This window comes from Stigmatopora argus, chromosome 8 (genome assembly GCF_051989625.1).
Source record: "Stigmatopora argus isolate UIUO_Sarg chromosome 8, RoL_Sarg_1.0, whole genome shotgun sequence".
NCBI lineage: Eukaryota > Metazoa > Chordata > Actinopteri > Syngnathiformes > Syngnathidae > Stigmatopora > Stigmatopora argus.
In genome coordinates, this window is record NC_135394.1 from 3,042,592 (window position 1) to 3,067,165 (window position 24,574).

The window sequence follows — 24,574 nt, forward strand, 5'->3', positions numbered from 1 at the left end:
TCTTTGATTTGAGTTATAGACAGGGTAAAATGGGTTTAATTTTAAATATGTTTTTAAATGTTTTTTTTTGTTTGTGTTCTGCTAGGTAACATTATTTATTATTTACTCATTCATTCATTTTCTGAACCGCTTTATCCTCACAAGGGTCGCAGGGGGTTCTGGAGCCTATCCCAGCTGTTTTTAGGCACGAGGAGACGGACAACCATTCATTCTCACCCATACCTAGGGGCAATTTAGAGTGTCCAACCAGCCTACCATGCATGTCTTTGGAATGTGGGAGGAAACCAGAGTACCTGGAGGATACCCACGCAGGGCTAGGGATAGGCTCCAGCACCCCCCACATCATTATGGGGATAAGCAGTTCAGAAAATGATTGAATGAATAAATGATGGATACTTATGGTCTGCTTTTTCTGGGGAATCAACTTGCCAATTCATCTTGATGTTTCCTTACTTGTTTGCTAAATGGAAATACTATACTCCTTTGGGAGAATAAAGACATTTTGATAATTAGGACAAATTAAATGTTCTCTTCCCTTCTTATAGTTGATTATGTAATGGTCTTAGGTAAAGTCATCGGAAGGCCATGACTGACATTTCTGACTTTGTTGTTTGTTTATGAAGAAAGGAAACGCCTATGACACATTCTTGGACTTGAGAGATGATTAGGACTTTTGGCACCAGTTGTTGTAATCGTCACTATTGATGAGTTACTAACTGCAAAAATAAATTCATACACTACTATAATAATACAACTACGTACTTTAATTTGATAGTGCATTGGAGTTTGCATAGCAGATCCAAAAACACATTGAAAAACAAAGAAAGTTACTACCAATAACAAGGATAAAGAAGCATTATAGAAACAAATTAGCAATTGTTTATGTATCAAATGTAAAAAGTCAGTCGATTATATATATATTTATATATATAAATATTATTTATATATATATATATATATATATATATATATATATATATATATATATATATATATATACACATATATATATATAATATATGACAAAAGAGACACTAAAGACACTAAAAAAATATTGTTAAAAAATGTATGGATGTATATATGTTGTTATGGCTTTAAACATTGATACAACCGTTAATGGCCTTCCTAAATAATTACATTCAGGCTAAAGGAAGTTCTGATAACAAAATACAGTACTATTATATACAGTATACTGTACAGTAGTTCACGTGGCAGTGATTATGCATAGGGCTCTGTTTCTGTGAACGGCATAAATCTTGAGTGGCGATTGGCACAACTCTACATTTAGACCGTCTGTGTTTATATTAAGGAAAATGACCACAGACCGGCAGATCTGAGTCAGAGGCTGAGCAACTATAGAGATTTTTAAGGCCATTTTTTTACAGCCATTTAATCAACGAGGCTCCTCTTATTCCATTCAAATGGAGCGGAGTCATATTCTCAAATGGAAACATGGTACCATTGTCTCTGCATAAGAGCATGTCTCTTATTGCAGCAAACACATGAAACACGGTCGTTGCTCGTTGTCATTGACGATATGATAAGGTAACCTCATCAAATGCATAATTCATTCATCTTCCATACCGCCCATCCTCGAAAGAGTTGTGGGGATTGCTGGAGCCTAACCCAGCGGTCTTCGGGCGAAAGGCAGACTACACCCTAGAATGGTCGCAAGGGCACACAGAGACACAAACGAACAACCGCACTCCCAATCATACCGCCACCAGCGAGAATCGAGCCCCCAACAAAGTCAGGCGAATGAACTTCTAAACTACGAGGCGGCAAATGCAAAATTAGTTGGTGATAAATACAAGTGACTTCACTACGCAACTGAGCTCGCGATTGGTCTGCCTGTGCCCCGTACAAATATTTCAAAATCGTATTGGACCAGCCATCTACCTACAACACCAAGACTTTTGAGCAGTGCTGAATTTGAATGGACTTTTTACCTCCAAATTTGACTCCGACTAGCACATTTCTAAGGGCCTTTGCACCAAAACGCCCAACTTGGCGCAATGAGCACTTGCATAAAAATCAAGAACCCCGTGTGAATCCTCTATCATAATAGAGTCCATAAGGTATCATAAAAATGTTGATGATAAGTGCTACATTGTATGTGTTCCCAACAGTCATCATCGGCACCCCACAGACCCTGTGGTGTAACAGCAAGCCAAATAACTCAAACAAGAAGCCTGATAATTTTACTCCCCACAATTGTGACAGGTTTGTTGTGACTGCCTTCATCCAAGGACACGCTCCATATTGCTAATGCCTCAGGTATGTTCCCGCAGTGTCCTTTCACAGTCCTGCATCTATAGTTGTGTGGTTTTAAATGGGCGCCTGGTCCTCCTGTCTCTGCGGTAACCAGCAGGGAGATGGCAGTAACGTGAGGACAATCTTTTGGGCTTCCTTTTGAGGTTATGTGGCACGCCAGGGCCTGGGGGGTCTGGTAGTCAGGCTTCCTCTGCGGTAGCGTCTATTCCAGCATAAGTAAAGTTCTCGAAAAGTGCCATGTTCACGTAGGCCTGTGAAAATGAAGTGTTATATATTAGCTTTGCTTGTCTTAATGAGAGCTTATACAAATTGTATAACCACAAAGAAAAGTGGACTTTTTTTTATTACCTTCCTGGCCTCCTGCATCCTGTTGAGCTGCACTGAGACTTGGGAGAAAGGGGGTCTTTCATACGGCCGATCCCTCCAACACTGTTTCATCAGCTCATACCTGTATGGGGACAGATGAAATTGCCTTATTTTGTCACGATAAGAGCCTTGTTGAAATAGGGGAAATCATAACTTACACTTCATTGTCACAATTTTTCGGCTTCTCCATCCTGAAGCCTTGAGGCAGTTTTTCATAAAGTTCAGCACACGTCATACCACAGTATGGCGTACCACCTGACGCACATGCACAATTGTATTATTGAGATTATAATAGTTTGAGGGTAAAACAGAATGCTGTTTAATTAGATGATTTGTAGGTACTGGTGTTTACTTACCGAGGCTTACAATCTCCCAAAGCAGGATTCCAAAAGACCACCTAAGAAAAAGATTAAAAAGTGCAACATTAATAGTTGAAAATGCAATATGGTAAAGTGAAAATCTTGCATTGTACAGTATAAAATTCGATATTGTTGTTGTCATGCATCAGTGAGTTTACAAGATCATCATTTTAAATCCATATATTTTAGCTGTATTTTTTAAATTATTTATTTCAATATTGATGATGTTGACAAGTTGCTGTAACTCTACAAGCCACCCCCTTCTATCAAGTTGTTTTTCAGTACATATAAATAGATTCCAGTTGACGTACCAACGTCTGCTAGGTTGTAGCCAAAACTTCCTTGTTGTGCTTATCACACTTAACACACTACTCATCCCTTCACCACCAGATGGATGATTTGTTGTTTTGTCTTGACAGCCGTTTTCTGTGCTAGGTAGATTTGAGAGCTCACTATAGTGAAATAAGTAGTTTTTGCTTCCATGAAAGCAGCAACGTGGAATAGTTTATATTAATAAACGTTTAAAGTTTAAATGAATAAACCACTTTAAGATTTTTTCCAAGGATTTCAATTCACCAGATGCACCAGACTTTGTATCTTTGAAATGCTGTAACCATAAGCAGTGCTAAAACACTTGTTGTGCTGTATAGGGCAAGTTAATGTTTTGGGGAATTTGAAATAAAAAATGCAAGTTTTATTTGAACTATCATATGATTAATTATTGTACATTCATATCTGTATAATACATAAGTTAAATTTGCTGTGAAGTCATTTTGATTTTTTTTTTAACATAAGTGCTTAAAATATGACTTCTGACTCTTTCAGTGCGATTCTTTTCAGTTTTTGTTTTAGGTGTGTTTAAATGAAACATTGTTGTCGTCACATGCCACAGCCCAGTGTCGTCACTGCTTTCTGGCCTACACCTACCACTAAATAAGTCAGTGGCTCGTCCGTTTAAGCAAGGACCAATACCATAATGCCTTTAATATGCGCTTTTCCTGGATCCCATAATGTACTAAACAACATGGTGACGTTATTTAAACTACTGGAAAATGAGAAGATGAAAAAAAATTCTCTAAATGCCACACAATGGGATTCCTATTTTATGGCCCTCATTCCCACACACACTTATCAGACTTTCAATGTTGTATTCCATGAAAACAACCTACAAGAACTCATCTAGTACATACTACTGTTAATTTTGACGCATACGCCCTCTGCTGGCTTCTGTAGTTTTGTAAAGTCATTGTTTTTTAACAAAGCTGATGTTAGCATTACATGATGATGAAAACTGCAAATGTTACTCACACATCACTTTTGGTTGTATACACACTATAGTTGAGGGATTCAATGGCCATCCAGCGAACAGGCAACCTTCCCTGGAAGCAAAGAATTCTTTGATGATGCGGAATGAGTGCAGATATAAATGTTGGCATGCATACAAAATCTACTAATTATTTCTTCCATTCATTTTCTTAACCGCTTTATCCTCACTAGGGTTGGGGGGGTTGCTGGAGCCCATCCCAGCCAACTTCGGGCCAGAGGCAAGGGACACCCTGAACCGGTGGCCAGCCAATCGGAGGGCACGAGGAGAGAGACAAACACTCACGCTTACATTGATACCTAGGAGCAATTTAGAGTGTCCAATCAGCTTACCATGCATGTTTTTGGAATGTGGGAGGAAAGCGGAGTACCCCGAGAAAACCCACGCAGGCCAAGGGAAAACAGGTGGACCAACCTGGATTTGAACCCAGGACCCCAGAGCTGTGAGGTCGACGTGCTAACCACTCAAGCTGCCGGGCCGCCTACTAATATATTTCTATTCTGTTAATGCATAGACCTATGGCTATGGTAAATGAGAGTATTTATATAGCACATTTATTTAGAACATTTTCACTGATTGTGAGGAACTTTAAATAGGCTCACGTTTATCCATACATTAGATAAACTAATCGTGCTACTTCCACCCTACTGAATGCAGATTAGTGTCCAGTGTCCTGTCTCAGAACACTTTGACAGTGGGCTGTTGTCACCAGTAACCCATTTGGTCCCCCGGTACCTTTTTGCTTCTAACTATGCCATGCCGTAACTATAATCACAAATGTTTGCAGAAACATAAATACCCCTTGCTTGTTAAATTACTCCAAGTAGCACACTAATAATTAAGAAAATAAAATAAAAATTTGTTTGGATAACACTTACCATTGTCTTCTTTACATAAACTTCCTCACCACGGGAGAGGCCAAAGTCAGCTATCTTTGCCACAAGGTTGTCTCCAACAAGAACATTTCTGGCAGCCAGATCTCTGTGAATAAACTGATTTCACATGATTGAAGAAGAGAAAATATGTTATTTCAGAATATATTCATTAGAGGCACCCAATTAATTAGTTTCAAGTAAGTATCAAATAAATTTTCAAGGAAATTCAAAGTATAAACATCAAAAGTTGCTTTGGCACATTACGGGAGTGTCCAAACTTTTTTGTCTGAGGGCGACTTTCAGGAAAATCAAAAAATGTTAACATCTAATTCTTCCAGTTTCATTTGTTGAACAGATGTTATTCAAGTAAATAAATATGTCCTAGTCCCATGGGTCACTTCTGCATATTATTCATTCATTTTCAGTATCGCTTATCCTCAAGATAAGAGTCGCAGGGGATGCTAGAGCCTATAGCAGCCAACTATGGGCACCAGGTGTGGGTCACCCTGAATTGGTGGCTAGCCAATCGCATGGCAAAAGGAGACAGACAACCATCCATGCACACACTCATACCTTGGGGCAATTTAGAGTGTTCAACCAGCCTACCATGCATGCTATTGGAATGTGGGAGGAAACCAGAATACCCAGAGAAAAACCACGCAAGCCCAGCGAGAACATACAAACTCCCTACAGAAGGGTCCGAACCTGGGATTGAACCTTCGATCTCACAACTGTGAGGCCGACGCGCTAACCACCTGTCGACGCGCTAACCACTTGCTCACCGCGCCGCCTCCTGCATATTATTTGATCCATATATTTTCACACACTGGGATGACAACTTTGATGTGACAGTAGTTTATACTTGAACAGTAAATCATTATATTCATTCTTTCATTAGTTTTCTGAACCACTTTATCCTCATTATGGTCGCGGGGGGTGCTGGAGCCTATCCCAGGTGACTCCGGGCCAGAGGAGGCAGACACCCTGAATCGGTGGTCAGCCGATCGCAGGGCACAAGGAGACGGACAACCAAGCACACTCACACCCATAACTAGGGGCAAATTTCGAGTGTCCAATTAGCCTACCATGCATGTTTTGGGAATGTGTGAGGAAACTGGAGTACCTGGAGGAAACCCAACCCATACAGGCCCGGGGAGAACATGCAAACGCCACTCAGGTGGACCAACCTGGATTTGAACCCAGGACCCCAGAGCTGTGAGGCTGACACGCTAACCACTTAGTCGCCGGGCCGCCTAATAAATGAATAAATCTTTATAATAAATCCTTAAACACAATCTTACTTGTTTGTCACTGAGGTAGTGCATCCCCGTCGCCACATCAACAGCGAACTGCAGTAACTGCTGGGAGGTGAGTGTAGAGGCTGTGCCGTGCTCCTTGGCGAAGGCAGGGTCGGTCTCCAAGACACGACTCTTTCTTAAAAAGTCGAGAAGATTGCCATAGGGGGCATACTCTATGGCAATGTACAGGTAACCTGGAACAGGTATAAAAAAAGTAGTCTTGATAACAACATCTCAGACAAGCGAATTAAAAAATGGTAACCAACAATCAAATGGATATTACAGCTGAAATTAGTGATAGAAATCTAGCTTTAATATGTCCTTAAGTTTGTGATACAGTGAAGGGTACCTTGGCCAGACTCTAAAACACAGGTGTAAAGTGGCGGCCCGGGGGCCAAATCTGGCCTGCCGTATCATTTTGTGTGGCCCGAGAAAGTAAATCATGAGTGCCGACTTTCTGTTTTAGGATCAATTTAAAATGAAGAGTATAGATGTATATTAAATTTCCTGATTTTCCCTCTTTTAAATCAATAATTGTAATTTTGTAATCTTTTTTTCTGCGTTTTTAGTTCAAAAATCATTTTGTAAAATCTAAAAATATATTTAAAAAAGCTAAAATAAACATTGTTTTAGATCTATAAAAACTGAATATTCAGGGATTTTAATCCAGTTCTTTTAATCCATTTATTCTAAAAAATCTAAATATTATATCTGAAATGGTCCGGCCCACATGAAACCAAGTTGACGTTAATGCGGCCCGCGAACCAACCCGAGTCTGACACCCTTGCTCTAAGACAGGGGTAGGGAACCTATGGCTCGGGAGCCACATGTGGCTCTTTTGATGGGTGCATCTGGCTCTCTGCTAACCTGTGAGCTAAAACATGGAAACCATATACTACATCTAGAGCTGCTTTAATCTTCATTTTTTGCATTAGACTCTTCTGGAATGCATACTCATTTATTAGCAACTGCATAAGAATGTCAAAAGTAGTTTTTTCCACTTTAAAAGTGGTGAAATTACTAAAAACATAGGCACCCATGTACCATGTATATTTTGCCTTTTAAATTCGGAGAATGGCTCTCAAGGAATAACATTAGAAAATATGAAATGTTTATGGCTCTCTTCGTCAAAAAGGTTCCCGACCCCTGCTCTAAAAGATAAAAGCTGGTTATGTATTTCACTAAGTGGCAGCATGAGGGAGCACTTGAATAGAGTAACTAAGATCAAATCTCAGCTCTTCACAGTTTGTGTGTTTTTTCTTAACATGTCGGGGGTTTCGCCAGTTATTTATGCTTAACTTTTCAAAGGTTTTCAAGATATTCAGAATTACCCATAACTCCAACTGAATGATCCAGTGTATGCACAGTTCCTCAACCAAAGTCAGCTGAAATACACTTGAACTCATGTGAGACAGATGTTTCTGAAAATAACTCCTGATGGATATTACAGTGACTATATGTTGAAGTAACAAGTGTTTTTTAATGGACTCCTATATAATAAATCACAGGCAGCTTTGCAACAATAAATTCTCCCTCCTTAAATAGTTTTTTCATATTTTTGGTTAAGAATCATATTGTACATCTTTTTTCTTTGGTTTTTGTCCTCTAGTTTTTTTCTTTTAATTTGCCAGGTCAATCAACAGTGGTAAGATGATTGAAGGGCCAAATGAAAATGAAGAGCCTGTTAAAATAATAATCTATATATTTGAAAACTGACTTAGTTATGCATTTACCCCCCCAAAAATGTTGACCATTCTCCTTTTTGTAAACAACTGTAATTTACACTTGTTCAAACACTGTCAGACTTTCTATTTAAAAGATGTAGCAAAAAAAACAGCTACCACACGCTTACCTCGGTCAGAATGGGGTCAAGGAAATGTTACACAATAAGATAAATAGACAAATGCATATTTTGAATGGATCCACTGTAGTAGATTCCACGTGCAAGATAGAGTTACAGCAGGAATATATATATATATATATATATACTAATATTTTTCTGAACCTATACAATATATTTATTTACCCATCCACAATAACAAGCGTTGGATAAAAATGTTTTCATCATGTGCCACTCCATGATCCCGATCGCCGTGGTGAAACGAATAATGAATGGGAATAAATAGATAATTTAATTGTGTGTTGAAACTGATTGTGATCAAAGATGAACACACCTAGATATATGTTTCACTATTTAGTAAACAATTACCTCAATTCATTGTACAGACCATTTTAAAAGCCCCTAGTGTGTCTCTCACCTCTGTTCTCACAAGCGCCAATTAAGTTGATGATGTTGGGATGCTGGCCTAATTTACACAACACTTCCAGTTCCCCTGCAAAGTCTCGGTGGTCATTTTCTGAAGCAAACTCTGCAGTGAAAAGATAGTAAAACACAGTTTTGTAAAATAGATATACCAAGAAACCAACCTTCAGCTGAAACAGACTTTAAATCACCAGAACAACTATTCGTTAACGGCATTTGCATGTGAAATTTGTTCATGCTAAACTGAAGATCACCTTTCAGCATTTTTATGGCTGCGCTCATCTTGTTGCCATCCTTCTTGATCATGGCTTTAATCACCTGTTTCAACATTAATGTTAGGTCAGTTGTGTACACAAGTAAATGATGGTAACTTATAAAGAAAAGATCAATTTGATACCTGTCCAAAGTTACCCTCACCGATGACATCCTCAAATTTAATGTCTTCCCATTCGAGGATTGGATAAGTAAGGGGCTCAGGGGTGGGCTTAGGTCTTCGGGTCAATGTCAGAGTTCCAGAGTTGAACTGTAGAATTGTCTCCTCACCCTATTGATATCATGAGGGCTCATCTTAGTAATGTTGCAAATAAGGGGTATGTATAAACAAAAAATAGTTTAATAGAATTTGGGGACATCATTGTGAAATTCAAAGCAAAAGTGACAAAATCATCCGGTCCTTACTGATCCAGATTGATAGGTGAATGTGCGACGCCGGTTGAGTAGGGTTTTGCGGATGAAGAAAAATGCAAGCAGTGCCAGAAGGATGGTCACACATGTTACCGTCACTGAGGCTACCACTGCTACCAACAGCTGATAGTTGTCCCCTGCTGATTTCCAAGAAACACCCTGGGTGGTCGGTGTTAAACTTTCCAAGCCTTTTTTTGAAGGGGAGATTAAAAAAAGAGAATACAGGTGGAAAGAAAAAAAAGGACAGATGGTTTTCAGCCAGAAGAGATAAATGGACCTTGTCATATTAAGTAAGTCTATATGGACCCTGTGTGGGTGGTCCTCTCTAATGTTTGGAAAACACAAAACTGACTATAAATCCAGTAAAGATATTTGCGATCCAGGACATCATCAATTGTCGAGGACATAATCACATTTTGCCAGGAACAAAAAAATGCAACTTGCTCTTGTTCCATGGGCTGGATTTGTTCATTTATTTAAATAGGGTCTGGCCCTTAGATACTCTACCCCAGAACAGGGGTGCCAAATATGGCCACCAAGGAGGTCCAATCTGTTGTCAATCTGCTTGTTCTGCTTGGTTGTTATACAGTACATACAACATCATGTGCTTTTATTTTGAAATTCACGTGTCAAGCGTAGACAAATTGAGGTTGTTTCTCCAGAAGCAATGCCTGCACATCATATAGTGTTCGTTAGGCAATTAATTGTGCAGTTATAAATGAGAATGTGCAGTTGCATGTTTAATGAAAATTTTCTGCAAATGGAAATATTGAGCTGCATGTCACTGTAATACTGTGCATGCACATACATTTACAAGTGCACTTGCATTTTGAAAATGTTACACTTTAAAAAGCAGGATGTGATTAGTCAAGTAGATGTTCAAAGTGGACGTGGAAATGTATGCGAATTTGAAACTATCTACAACATCATAATTTTATTCATATATATATATATATATATATATATATATATATATAATATATATATATATATATATATATATATATATATATATATATATATATATAATATATATATATATATATATATATATATATATATATATATATATATATATATATATATATATATATATATATATATAGACAGAGGTTATGGTTGACTTGGCCAACTTACCGTTCCCTTGTGTACTGGCTTTAACAAACTTGCTCCACTCCCCCGGCACCTTGGAAAAAGCCCTCACTCTGAACTGGTAAAGTGTACTGCCGTTGAGCGCGGTAACATCTTTAGTTGTCTTGTTTCCGTCATCTGTGTCCAGCCAAAGGTGTGGGTTTGCCTGGCCTACTGGCTGATACTCGATGACATATTTCATGATGCCACCATTTACATCCTCAGGGGGCTGCCACTTTAACTGGATAGCTGACAAGGACAGGAACAGGGCCTGTACATTACGTGGTGGTGATGGTCCTGACAAGAACACATGAAACTTGTTAGAATCATTACCAGTGATTCTGTATTTAGCATGAAACACGTATGCAAAATTAAGGCATACTAAAAATCTCAAGGTTCATGTATTTTGAAAAAAAGGGCATCCAGTTATCATACCTGTCAACCTCTGCCGATAACTGCCCTTATAAATGATTATTGATTCCCCTTACAAACTCCAAAAAAACCTTACAAACACCGTACGACTCGTACGGTGTTTGTAAGGTTTTTTGGGGGTTTGTAAGGGGAATCAATAATCATTTATAAGGGCAGTTATCGGCAGAGGTTGACAGGTATGAGTTACTTGTCCACGCTAGTTGTGTGAGTCAACTCCACTACGAACCACCAGCCATGTAAAAAAAAGTCTGTAAATCTATAAGTTGCTCTTATCCCCCTATTTATTTAGTAAAAGAAGCCTCATCATCATTAAAGATTAGATTTTAGTACAGATTTACGCCCTTCCAAACTAATTTGAATTACTAGTTACCAGGGGTGTGCAATATGACGATATTAGATTGTTAATATAATCGACATTTTGACTATCTCATACGGCCGACAGATTGTTACAATCGACTTAAAAAAGGGTCGGGAAAATATTTCTCATGAGTCATGTGTGTGGAGTCGGTGGCCTCGGCTGACATAAACTGTCTGTGACAGCTGCTGGTTAAGTGATACACTGATCTTGGACACCTCAAATGTGTGCCGCAATAATATGTTTCAATTTGGCGCCCTTTGCTCATCTGCCCATTCAGATTGTACAGCGACCGGACCCTCTTAAATGGTGTTGACTCAATCGGGGGAAACTTTCCAAGGGTCAGCATACTAGCCTGAAAGTGTCGGTGCATTCTCACAAGTGCTCCTTAAGAAGGAATCTTCATTGTACAAGATAAAGTTGACAAATTGGTTCCTGGCTCAAAATTTGTGATTGTGATCTGTCATATAAATGTGTCTCTTTAAGAGATCAAATCTTGAACCATTAAGTTAGAACATAATTGTTGTAAATTGTGGCACAAATTACATTTATAACCCTTTTGATCCTTTACCGTCATTCATTCATCATCTCTACCACACATTCCTGGAAAAGGCTGCTGGAGCCTATCCCAGCTGACTTAGGGTGAAAGGCGGACTACACCCAAAACTGTCTTTATAGCCAAACATATCGTATTTGATACATGATTTTTGAGCAATGTGATATTTTTTCCCCAGATAAAAACTAACATAGGAATATGATACAAATTTATGGCAAATTATGTTTGAAATGTAGTCTTTTTTCCAACAGACCATTAAATAATTCTAGTTTGCGCTCAATTAACTAGGGGTTTAGGATTCAAATGGTTAAAATACCTATTTATGTATGGAGGTTTTATGTTAGAAAAGTGTCAGAGTTGATTGCCTTTAATGTTTACATTAATTAATTCATTCATTTTCCGTACCACTCATCCTCACAAGGGTCATGGGGGGTGCTGGAGCCTACCCAAGCCAACTATGGGCACCAGGCGGGGGAGATCCTGAATTGGTGGCCAGCCAATCACAGGGCACAAGGAGAAAGACAACCATTTACGCACACGCTCATACTTGGGGCAATTTGGAGTGTCCAAACAGCCTACCATGCATATTTTGAGGATGTGAGATTAAACTGGAGTACCCGGAGAAAACCCACGCAAGAGAACATGCAATCACCACACAGGATCGATCTCAGAACTGTAAGGCCTACGCACTAACCAATCGTCTATCGGGCCACCTGTTTACATTAAATTGTGTTACTAAATTGAACAGCACTGCACAAGTTTTACTGTTCAGAAAGCTAATTTGTCTCAAAATATGTTTTTTCTCTTTTAAGGGTTTGCTTACCTTTTTTATTATTTAATACATTTATTCAATAAAAATGCTTTGTAATTATAAACAGGATCATGATAAAATCGATGACTATCATGATTATTTTCTTTTTGCCATATCGTCTACCCCTACTAATTACCCTGGCTGTTGATAAGGATGTGGTAGGGCTTTGAAGGTGGTCCCTGGCTGCCACAGTTGATGAGGCGCACCACCACCGTGTAGTCTTGTTGATACTCCAGGTTGTAGAAAATTTTGGACAGAACATTTAACACGGTCGTCTCCTCCAGTAGTTTCTCAACGTGTGGTGGCGGCCCAAAGAGCTGCACTAAAAAGCCACTGGCTGAGTTGGCATTTATGCCACTGTTGCTGGGCATTTGCCATTGCACAGTGACATTATGACCTTCCACCAAGCTGATGTCAATCTCAGGTTGAACTGTGGGCTCTGCAGTGACAGAGAACACAGGATGAACTGAGTGGGCCTTGCGCATTTTACCTAATCATAACGGTACTTTCTTTACTTAGATATAATGTCTGTTGTTGTTATCTGCCAAATTTCACGCCATATTTTAATTGACTGCACACAAATATCTCAAATATAGCACACCACACCACAGTCAATATACAATTATGACGTCCGAATAACGTGAGAGCTCAGAGATCGTTTGGTGGCAAGGCATAATGAATACAGTAACTCCCGAACATGCCTTTTGCACTGTGCAAGGTGGCCCATTTGGAGAAAAACTGACTCCTTGCACGAGTATTTACTTAGAATATAACTAGTTTCCAAGTTCAATCACAGCAGAGAAACCAATTTCAAACAGTTCCCAAACTCAGTGCTTTCTCCGGAGTCCTCGGATTTCTTAAACATGGCAAACTGTAGCATGTCTATTAGAATGCCCCAGTTTTAGACATATTTTATATTTGTAGCCAGGAACAAAATATTTCATACATTTCCAATTTCCTTACCAGGACAATCAGTCTCCATGATGGCCTCTGGTCCAGGGGCCCCTTCTCCTCCCGCGCCGGGACGCGTTAGCTGAACCCGCACACGGTAGCGCGTTGAAGGCTTCAGGTTCATCAGTGTGATGGGCTCTTTGTCACTGTACACTGAGAGAAAATACGATATTAGAATGACAACAAATTTCATAAATGCCTACTCCAGGATCATTTTGATCCAACTTTGACCAATAATAGCAGTTATGTCAATCTCATAATGAACGATATATTTACCAATTATGGATGACCAGGAATCTTTGTTCTCTACAGGTTTATAGAGGAGTGTGGTTGAGATAATGGGGCCATCTCCTTTGTGGCAGTCCATTGGCATCACAAGTAGCTGCTTACTTCTCTTTTCCAGGAGTATAGGAGCAGTTGTGGGGACAGGTGGTTCTATAGAAATATAACATCAAACTTGTCACTTTCCCTCTCCTGATGTTGACTATTAAAAATAATACAGAAATACCTTTGACAGTCAGATTAAATTTACGGGTGTCCTGGCCTCCATTAGTGGAAACTCTGCATTCCCACAATCCTCCATGCTCAGCACTCAGACGTGGAATCTCAAACATGGCGATACTTTTATTAGAATCCATGACAGTGTGTGATGCCTGAGAGAGAAATAATTGTGAAGTTACATAATCATAGAGAATATATTGAAATGTATGCTGCAGTAGGACAGCAAAAGTTGACATTAGTGCCTTAAAGGAACAAACAACACCTTTATCATGTGCATCCCAGTAGAACTAAACATTTAATTCATTGAAAAGGCCTCAAAATGGAATTTTATGCTTTGTAATAGTGGATGAAAATGTAAATAAAATCACACATTTGCAGCAGATGGCCACCTTACATGGGGGAAGCCTTTTTTTTATCAATGCTAATATTATTTTAGCTAATCAAATGTGAGCATTCTAAATTGTCCGCCCTTCTGGTGATGTCATTAATACTCATTAAAACGGGACTATTGTCGAGTCTAAGTGTGTATGTGATTTGCATAAACTGACTTCAAAAAAATTCTGCTTAATGATGTCATTTAATGTGTTTGATCGTTATCTTCTCTGCTGTCAGAAGTCTAAGAAATGTGCCGTTTGCACATTCTTTGAGCAACCGTCATTCATTTCAAGGTAATATATTGTCTTGTTGTCTATCCCTTTAAAATGTATGGTTTACAGTTTTCATGTTTTTTAAACTGTTTCTATGACCTGAAAATAAATATCATTGAAATAATGTTTTGAAAAGTCACCCTATTCGGTCCCTATCTGCGGGCAGTCAGGGTTCGAGTCCCACTCAGGGGCAGTGTGATTGTGAGAGTGAGTGGTTGTCTGTCTCTTTGTGTGCCGTATAACTGACTGGCGACCAGTCTAGGGTGTAGTCTGCCTTTTGCCAAAGACAGCTGGGTTAGGCTCCAGCAACCCACGCAACCCTTTCGAGGATGGGCAGTATGGAAAATTAATGAATGAATGAATTGTTTGCAGTAAAAATAAAAAATAATTTAGTAATTAATTTATCAACCTGGTCTACTTGTGATTTCAATCTTATCTCCCTCCAATATTTTGTTAGCTTTTTGTTGCATTCTACCCTAAAATTTGGTGCAGTTTCTGAAACGCCCATCCCTTCAACTGTGCCTGATCACCTTTGAATATTCATTTTTCATACATTTTCCGTACAACTTATCCTCACGAGGGACACGGGAGGAGCTGGAGCCGCTGTGTTTTAAGAGTGGTTACATACAGTAGACAAGTTTTGTTTTTTGGGGCGGAGGTTAGTCGTTGGTCTTCATACCTTGAGCACAGTGCTATCCATCTTTCGGAGTTCAATGCTGTTATGACTGGGAAGAGGATTGCCTGTGGCTGAACAATAAATTTTTGGCCTGGAATTGAGATTCCATTCCAAATTACTATCCAAGTCTAAGATCTCTGGGGCCCGATCTGGTGAGAGAAGAGAGAGAGATGTTTCACAAAATGGCAATAAGAATGACGGCAAATGAGAAGAAATACATATTTTAACAAAACCAATACATTACATTTTTGTCCAGTGTTACAGGACAAAAAAATGAAATCTGAAAGTGCTACTGTATGTATCAGAATTCAGAAAAGATGACGATATCGCTTTCCGATATAGACAATGAGATGGAAAACCTACCAGATTTTTCACAGTTTTGTCCCCTCCATCCTAGGGTACACTCACACCCACTAAAGCGATTGCATACTCCTCCATTCTGGCACCTACAGTTCAACCTGCAGTCTGGTCCATACATGTCATTATGGCAGGCTGACAAAAAAGAATCAAATATAAGTATATAAAAGGTTGCACAATCCTGAAACACACAAAATATATTGGGGAAGTATAATTCAAGGGCATGTAAAATGAAATGCGACGTACCCGTTTCACACCGAGTTCCATACCACCCACTACCACAAGAACAGCCATAGGGGTCTGGTAGGCAGAAGCGTAACCCCTTGCAGTTCACATCTGAGCTCCACGATTCTTGGCAGTTTCGGCCAAACATTCCCACTCGGCAGGCTACAAACCATCAGAGAAGGATAAGTGTGTTTAAAAAAAAAATGAAAATGCAATTCATCATAGGTCGGGCGCATATTTAAACGGCAAGTGTCTTTCTTGGGGGTTCTCAGATAACGCATATGGTTTGATTCGCATAATCAAAAACAAGTGTAAAGTTTTTCACAAATGCAAGTTAATCCACTTACAGGCGTAACTGGGATGGAGCTTGTCATTTGCCCAAAACTGAAGCGCTGTTCATTTTGTTTTGGGAACAAATTGTAAAACTAAAAATAGATAAATTTAGCCTGCGTCATTCAAGTCTGTAGACATATTGCAGTGTCTTTTTTTTAATCCTCAATAGTGCAACTGAGAGATGGACAATATTGCTTTGCTGAATGTAATCGTTAGTACATGGAGATGCAGGCAAAATAGAAATATTCATGTATAGATCCTTGAAATGCAAAAAATAGAAGACATGAATTAAAAAAATGCAATGAAGGATATGGTTCGCGAGTCATATATGAAGCACGTCTCAAGAAGGAGTTATGCCATGTTAACTCCATTTAACTGTGCATTTTACATGAGCATTTACCAAGGTTTGCTGACCAAAGTTTAAAAAAAACAATCTCACACAGGATACATCCAATCTGATCTGGTACAAGTTAATTAGATGAAAAGCATATATGGGTCCCTTTTTATCGGCTCGATGGCTTCCCTAAAATATTTTATATTCATCCATTTATTGTCCGTACCGGTTATTCTCACAATGGTCGTGGGAGGTGCTGATAGATTTATTTTCAGTGCTTTAGCTAGCTCTTCTTTAGATTTTAGAATGTCAAATTTTTATTTAAAAATAAAAAAACAAGATCTATTAGGCATTATGCAGTACAAATCCACACCATTTGTGTTCATGTTGAGAATACTTCATCCATGCTTTGTCTCTGCACTCTTAATCTCTTATTCCTAGTCCTTCCTCATTTTTCTTCGGGATTACCTGTATTTTGTATATCATGTTTGGGTTTGTAAATTTACTTGGTAGAATTTTGTTAAATAGACCAAGTAATGGTGTGCAGAGAGAACATGGCTCCTGTAGCGCCTCTCTCTGCCTCGTTCAACCTTTTTTGTAAACATCTGTTGGTTCTTCATTTGGCTATGTAATTTAACTGTGCATTGGTTGTTATGCTTTAGAGAACAAGTGTGAGTAATGAACATTATTAAGAAATAAATGCAGGATTTATCCTTGTTTGTCATTAATGGATGTTTGTATAATTTTGCTAGTGAAGTCATAGAGATAATTTAAATTTTAATTTGTGCAATATAATCTGATATTTTAATATACAGTTAGGAGCCCTGCCTCTGAGTGAGCGAACAAGGTACAGTTTCCACTGCAAGGTATATAGTTAGTTTTAGTGTGAATGTCAGGCAGTCGACCTGTTGTTTGATAAAGGTATCGCTTACCAAACTATCTCTGACAAAAAGCCAACCAGTGAGCAAGACCCTGAGGGACTTTAATCAATGCAATTCAAGAATGTCAAGTAGTTTCTCTTCTAAGTTTATAAAGAAAAAAAGTTCCGCAAATAGTTCTTAGTTGTTCCTAAAAAAACCTTCATTTTAATTTCAATGGGTGGTCGAGTGGTTAGCACAGTTATGGAGTCGAAGGTTCGATCCCAGGTCGGTCCTCACTGTGTGGAGTTTGCATGTTCTCCCCCAGATTGCGTAGGTTTTCTACGGGTACTCCGGTTTCCTCCCACATCCCAAAAACAAATCTGGGTTGGTCCCCCTGTGTGGAGTTTGCGTGTTCATCCCGTGCCTGCATGGGTTTTCTCCAGGTACTCTGGTTTCCTCCCACATTCCAAAGACATGCATGGTAGGCTGGTTGAGCACTTTAAATTGCCCCCAGGTGTGAGTGTGAATGAGAATGGTTGTTTGTTTTCTTGTACCCTGCGATTGGCTGGCCACCAAACCATTCAGGGTGTTACCCTTCTGGTGCATGGGATAGACTTCAGCACCTCCCACGACCCTTGTAACGATAAGCCATTTGAAATGAATTTCAATGAGGCTGTTTTGCAAAAGGTTTCAAATAAATACAGGAACTTTTGATAAATCCACATCAATCTCGCACAAAATAAAAAGGGCAATCCCTATTAGTTCCACACAAAAAGACTTCTGATAATATTGTATTTGCCTTTTAAGCATGCAACATCCCCCAGATTCTTTTCCGCCTTCCTAGTACCTTTTACAAATACATTAATAAAACTTCAGACAATATTGCATTTGCCTTTTAAGCATACAATATCCCTTAAATTCCCTTTCGCTACTTCTCACAACTACATAAATGAGTACCAACCTGTCTCACAGCGTGTTCCCATAAATCCAGGAGGGCAGATACAATCTCCATCATGATCATGACAGACTCCACCATTGAGGCATTCTGGACAGTCCTTGTCACAGTAATGTCCCCATTTCTTATTTGGACAATCTACAAAAAAGGTTTAAAAGTTACTACATATGCTAACTGCTTTTTATGTATATTTATGAGATGTTCCCCGTTCATATTATGAGATATAATGCACACAGGAATTGAGAAATAGCACGAAAACCATAATCCTGGATCAGAACAGATGGTGTTTTGAAATGTCTGAGTAATGTCTCTTAAGAATAATAAAGTACAGCATGTGGACATATCCTGCTGTGATTATGCACCTCATTCAAAGTGTGCAAAATCAGCTCTCATTTCTCTTTTCTTAAATGTCCCATTCCATGTGTTGTGTCAATAACGAGAAAAACTGTTTGGAGATTTATTGCCAATTTGAAACTTACTAACTTACCAACTACTGTACATCCAGTTAGTACAGTGGTACCTCGACCTACGATCAGGTCTACCTACGACATGCTCGAGGTACGATGAAAATTTCGATCGAATAATTCGCCCTAGATACGATCAAAATTTCGAGATGCGACCAAACCAGGTGGCCATGACATGAGAGGCTGTTTATCATTGTAGTGCACTGTCTTTTTTGCCGCATCTCTTCCGTGTATAACAGATATCTACGAGCACTGAACGATTTATTCAGACGAGTTTCTCCTACGCATCGACCAGGAAATTCACGATGCAAATGCGCGGGCAAAAAGAGGGCTTTATGGGTCATGAAGTATACTCGTGCACACAACACCGATAGCCAATGGCACCCTTTCTCAGAATAAAACTTCATTACCCACAATCAATACTTGGGTAAGCTCAGCTGTTGCATTTCCTGTTATTCCTTCCTTAGCCTGTTAGCTCCCGCGATCGCTCATTCAAGACTACTTCTCGTTGGCAAGTGGTCGTGCATTATCCTGTGAGGACATTTGTGTGCATCATTTTCGGAATATTTTGAAGGGAATACAACAGCAAACAGCCCATCGATAGCGAACATAAGGGTGGAGGCGTGGCAAAGAGCTAACCCGCCCAGAACGAAGGTAAAAAAAATTAAAACAACATTAGAATTCAGTTCTGTTATTTTTTAAATTTGAAATTTTAAAGTTACATTAAACGTATGTTTGAGTGTGTCTGTATATATTAATCCAAGTTAATTTAAATTTGTTTGTTTGTTTACGAGTGCGTTATTGGTGTGGATAAAGTCCGCTGGGATAGGCTTCAGCACCCCACAACCGTGTTAAGGACAAGCGGTGTAGAAAATTAATGAATTGAAGGATGCTGGGTATGGAAAAATGACGTCAACATGTGTTTGTTATTGTTATTTCACTGTCGTTTCACAATTATTTACTTGATTTCATCATGCAAATTCTAGTAGCTTATAAACAAAGTATCAAGCCTTTTTTAAAAATTGATTATACTTTTTTCTTTACATCCAATGTCCTCAACTGAACAATGGAAGAAATTTACTATTGTCACGCTATTACCAAAATTACACTTTACCGATTTTCTGAGCATTGTAGCTGTGAAAGTATGTACAGATAAAACATTTTGTGGGCTTGCCTGTTACATACTTGACTAAAGTTCACAGTATGATGCACGAGCATCTGTCAACCATTAAAGTTATTGCTACATATGGGGCTCAAGGTGTTAAAATCAAGATGCTGGGTGTGTCCCCTTTCAGCAGGAGTACGATAAGGGCCAACAAACCTCTGACGATGAGTCTCATCCATGCCCCGTGAAGAGGACTGTCGCCCACGTAGCTGGCACTGTAGATGCCTTGATTGGCAGAAGCTGCATTATCTATTGTCAGCACAGCAGTGCGGTTGACCATGTCATTCCACTGAGTCATATAATAGTAATTTCCTACACAAAGTGCATAGTTGTTGATATAGCCTTCAATGCATCCTGTGACGGGATTTTTTGTTTTGGTTTTAGTGAATATGTTAAAAAAAAAGTCTTACCGTTATACTTCCAGGTCACATCCCTCTTTTGGGAGCTCAGTAGCAGCATGCTAAGGTGGACAGTTTCTCCTTTATTGGCAGTTATTGTCAGGTGAGTTGGGATAAAGTTAGCTATGAATAACAAACATGCCGTCATTTTTTCCTCTTATAAAAATGTCATTAAAACACGACTGTCTGAATATTGAATGAAATGTGAACACACCTCTGCCGAAATTGTTTATCATTGTCACAGTCTCAAGAGGAGGATTTTCTTGAGTTGATTCACAGTAAAATATGCCAATGTTATCCAAATCTCTAAACTCGCGGGCCACAATTTTCTTGTTTCTTTGTTTATGCAATTTGAAGTTTGGCATTTTTGGGAATATGAGGATTTTGTTGTCTCTTTTGATGTCTAGTTCCGCATGAGCAGGGGTGCGCTCTCCGTTGATACATGAGATGGAGAAATGATTGACCGGGATGTCCTCTGCTGTGGATATCATTGTCAAGTCAATCACAGCATCTGTAAAACATTAATTTATGATTAAAGCAATCCACATGAAGCAGCATATTTAGAATTTTTACCTGTTGCTTCACACATTTCATTAATAAATTAAATATATAAATAAATCTTGTAGAATGCAGAATAATGACTGGTGGTTAAAACACCTGCCTCACTTTACTGAGGTTTAATTATTGAGTCTTACATCCTGTGGAGTTTTCATAGTTTCTATTTTATTGTGTGGGTTTTCTCCCGGCACACCACATTTCCCTGATATTACTAAAACATCCATGTTAGTCTATTTAAATACTGTAACTTGTCCATCCATGTGATTAGTCCACATTAATCTTGTGATTTTCTGGCAACCAGTCTAAGGTGTAACCTGCCTCTCACCTCAAGTAGGCCAAGATACACTCCAAGTTGCCAATAATATTATTGATTACAGCTTGTACAGACAATTCAGGGATTTTTAGTGCTACTATTTTTTTTTATGTTTAAGGCACATTAATACAAACTAAAGATATAGCAAAGCCCAGCAAAGTTCAAATCTGAATTACAGTTTATCATTAAAAAATGTAGCGTTGAGATGAATGAAAAAATTCTCTCAACATTAATATCACCTGTTTTCCAAGAATAGAGAGATTTAAAAGTGCCAGGAAAGCATCATGTCAATCAGTGCAGAACAAAATAAAGGTAAAATAAAAATAAATATTCATTAATAAAATAACTGTCAGGGCGGGCCGGCGGCTGAGTGGTTAGTGGGTCGGCCTCAGAGTGGGAGACCTGGATTCAAATGCAGGTTAGTCCACCTGTGTGGAGTTTGCATGTTCTCCCCGGGCCTGCGTGGGTTTTCTCCGGGTACTCCGGTTTCCTCCCACATTCCAAAGACATGCATGGTAGGCTGATTGGACACTCTAATTTGCTCCTAGGTATGAGTGTGGGCGTGAATGGTTGTTTTTCTCCTTGTGACCAGCGAATGGCTGGCCAACAACTCAGGGGGTCCCCCACCTCTGGCCCGAAATCAGAAGGGATAGGCTCCAGCACCCCCCTGCGACCCTAGTGAGGATAAAGCGGTTCAGAAAATGAGATGAGAAAATAACTCTCTTGGTAAAGACCCCAGGTCTCATCTCTCTCCAGGTCTCCTATCTACCTACCTTACTAACTACAATAACCACTTGAACAAATCACTCTCATCAAATTATTATTTTAAATAATATGCTCATTGTTGTCAATAGCATAGAACAATTCTGAATCATAGACAGAATAGTACGTTAAACGTGCCTTTGTATTGGACATTATTATTATTATTATTATTAGCTATATTCTTATTGTGGAAGTGATATAATGTGTGTCTGGTCATTGAATAGAGTATTATCAATTATGCCATGATCATATCATAAAGCTAGAACAAAAGTGAGTATTTCAATAAAATAAAATATTAATATTTATACACTAAACTTCATGAAGGAATGTATAGCCAGTGTATGAAAAATTGCTCAAGCCCTATTGTATATACATAAATAAACCAAGTCCTGAACCCAATAATATCAGTTTATCCAACATTCCTCAGGCCCCAGATCCACAGAACAATGCCAGGAAACATGGATGAACTCCTTTTCCCTCCAGAGAGTTCAAATTCAGCTCGAGAGTCCGCGTGACTCAAAAAGAACGCGTTGCTCTAATTTTATATGTATATTAAAGTTAACTATAAAACATGACATGCACTGACATAATTCTGAATTCTAATACATTGACGCTCCCAGCCTTATGATAAAAGATGGTTGATCTTCATTCTTACCCGACAGGTCCAAGATGCAAAGCACCCACAGGCACAACATCTTCATGTTGTTTATAATCCGCATTGACAAATGATTACTGTTTGTAAATAGTCCCAAAGTGTGCCTGTTTTTTTAATCTAGTGGAAGAGTTGACAGCGTTGTACATCAAACGCAGTGGCCATGCGTCACGGCAAAAGATGCGCCTTTCTCCGCATAACTCGGCGGAAAGTTTCGAACGCAATAATCTCCCGTCGGTGAATGTTGTCGGTAACTGCGCTCCTGTCGAGAATCGAATCAGAGTTTAAAACTCAAAGCGAAGCTGTTTTCACGGGGTGGGAAAGGAAGGAAGAACGTCACAGACTGTTGGCGCTCCACATCGTATTCCGATGAATGTATTTATGAGTCTAAACCTTGTTTCCCTGGCGTTGGAACACAGGATATACTTGAAGTCATTTGATATTGTCAATATTATTCCTCAAAACGCAATTGGGTTGATGATTGCAAACTTTAATAGAGTTTCTACATGAAGGAGACAATCTCTGCAAAACTTCAATTGAGGTAAACACTGATGCGATAAATCAGGGGTGGCGAACATGTGGCTCTCGAGCCGAATGCGGCTCTGTGCTTTTTATTTTGTATAAACTGTGGCTCTTTGCCTCGTTTCAAGTTCCTCTTATTTTTATTCTCTCTTATAATACATTCAAATTCATCAGGGCCCATTAAAAACAAATACTAAATGTTTTTTGTAGATTTGGGCGTTATGGTGAAGAATGTGGTTGTAATTATATTTTTGTGTGTGTGCCTCTGTTTTGGCAGGTCACTGCGTGATGTGGCTCTTTGACTCTCACAGTTTAAATTTTTTGCTCTTTGTATCTAACTTGTGATTTCAACATGTCTGCGTCTCATATGGTTTGTTTTGTAGTTCATGGATCGATCAAATTAAATTTCTGTGGCAAATAACGAGACAATATTTTATTTTGAGAAGTCACTGAAGTAATGTTCTCCCCGTGCCTGCGTGGGTTTTCTCCGGGTACTTCGGTTTCTTCCCACATTCCGAAGACATGCATGTTAGGCTGATTGGACACTCTAAATTGCCCCTAGGTACGAGTGTGAGCATGGATGGTTGTTGGTCTCCCTGTGCCCTGCGATTGGCTGGCCACCAATTCAGGGTTCCCCCCGCCTCTGGCCCCAAAGTCAGCTGGGATAGGCTCCAGCACCACCCGCGACCCTAGTGAGGATAAAGCGGTTCAGAAAATGAGATGAGAAGTCACTGAAGTACTACAGTATACTTGTGACCTGTGGGAAGAAAATCCCTATGAGAACAGGATTTGTGGTTTACCATGATACAAAAATTAGTTCGGAATGTGTCTTCTTGCTGCTGTATGTTTTTATTTATCCAGAAAACAAGCATAGGATAAATTGCAGCCGGTATCATGTTTTGCCAAATGCAACATCTTTGTTCTGTCACTTCAATGAGCTTATCCCTGCCGCTTTAAAGTCCATGCACCCCCTTCCCCCTTTCCCATCTTGCAGACTGGACATAATGAACAATATGATTGTTGTGTCTAGTGCCATTTTGTCTCTGATTATTTTAAATGCTAACTTTGAAATATCAACTCACACACGCCTTTTTCTCATTTACACAGCAATAAGTGTCAGACTGAATTGATGTTTTCTTTACGTTTCCCTTCAGCTTCAGACAATCAGGTTTG

General features: G+C 39.1%; 1 protein-coding gene across 3 annotated transcripts; it reads right to left on the minus strand.

Moving 5' to 3' along the window:
* Positions 1–1,052: 1,052 nt before the first annotated feature.
* tie1 (tyrosine kinase with immunoglobulin-like and EGF-like domains 1) lies at positions 1,053–23,134 on the minus strand. 3 transcript variants are annotated; one of them, XM_077607604.1, is made up of 24 exons: positions 22,883–23,134; positions 20,809–21,105; positions 20,607–20,717; positions 20,353–20,445; positions 18,574–18,705; positions 16,107–16,247; positions 15,867–15,995; positions 15,507–15,652; positions 14,188–14,332; positions 13,956–14,114; positions 13,692–13,832; positions 12,865–13,167; positions 10,581–10,871; positions 9,438–9,631; positions 9,157–9,303; positions 9,014–9,077; positions 8,755–8,865; positions 6,500–6,690; positions 5,202–5,315; positions 4,308–4,378; positions 2,997–3,037; positions 2,799–2,895; positions 2,623–2,722; positions 1,053–2,525 (listed from the first exon to the last, which is right to left on the minus strand). In XM_077607604.1, exons 1-24 carry the CDS (start codon positions 22,944–22,946, stop codon positions 2,454–2,456), a joined length of 3,354 nt encoding a protein of 1,117 aa, XP_077463730.1. In that variant the 5' UTR covers positions 22,947–23,134; the 3' UTR covers positions 1,053–2,453. The 3 variants fall into 3 exon arrangements, with proteins under 3 accessions (XP_077463730.1, XP_077463729.1, XP_077463731.1); XM_077607603.1 differs by having other exon boundaries at positions 20,353–20,508; XM_077607605.1 differs by lacking the exon at positions 12,865–13,167 and having other exon boundaries at positions 20,353–20,508.
* Between the last annotated feature and the right edge of the window lie 1,440 nt (positions 23,135–24,574).

What these genes read in the sequence shown, in the direction of transcription:
- tie1 (XM_077607603.1), bottom strand. Translation starts at nt 22,946, where the DNA reads ATGCGGATTATAAACAACATGAAGATGTTGTGCCTGTGGGTGCTTTGC. An exon ending in ATTTAATCTGACTGTCAAAG is followed by an intron (nt 14,115 to 14,187) that starts GTATTTCTGTAT and finishes ATATTTCTATAG; the next exon opens with AACCACCTGTCCCCACAACT. An exon ending in CATGGAGACTGATTGTCCTG is followed by an intron (nt 13,168 to 13,691) that starts GTAAGGAAATTG and finishes CTGTCACTGCAG; the next exon opens with AGCCCACAGTTCAACCTGAG.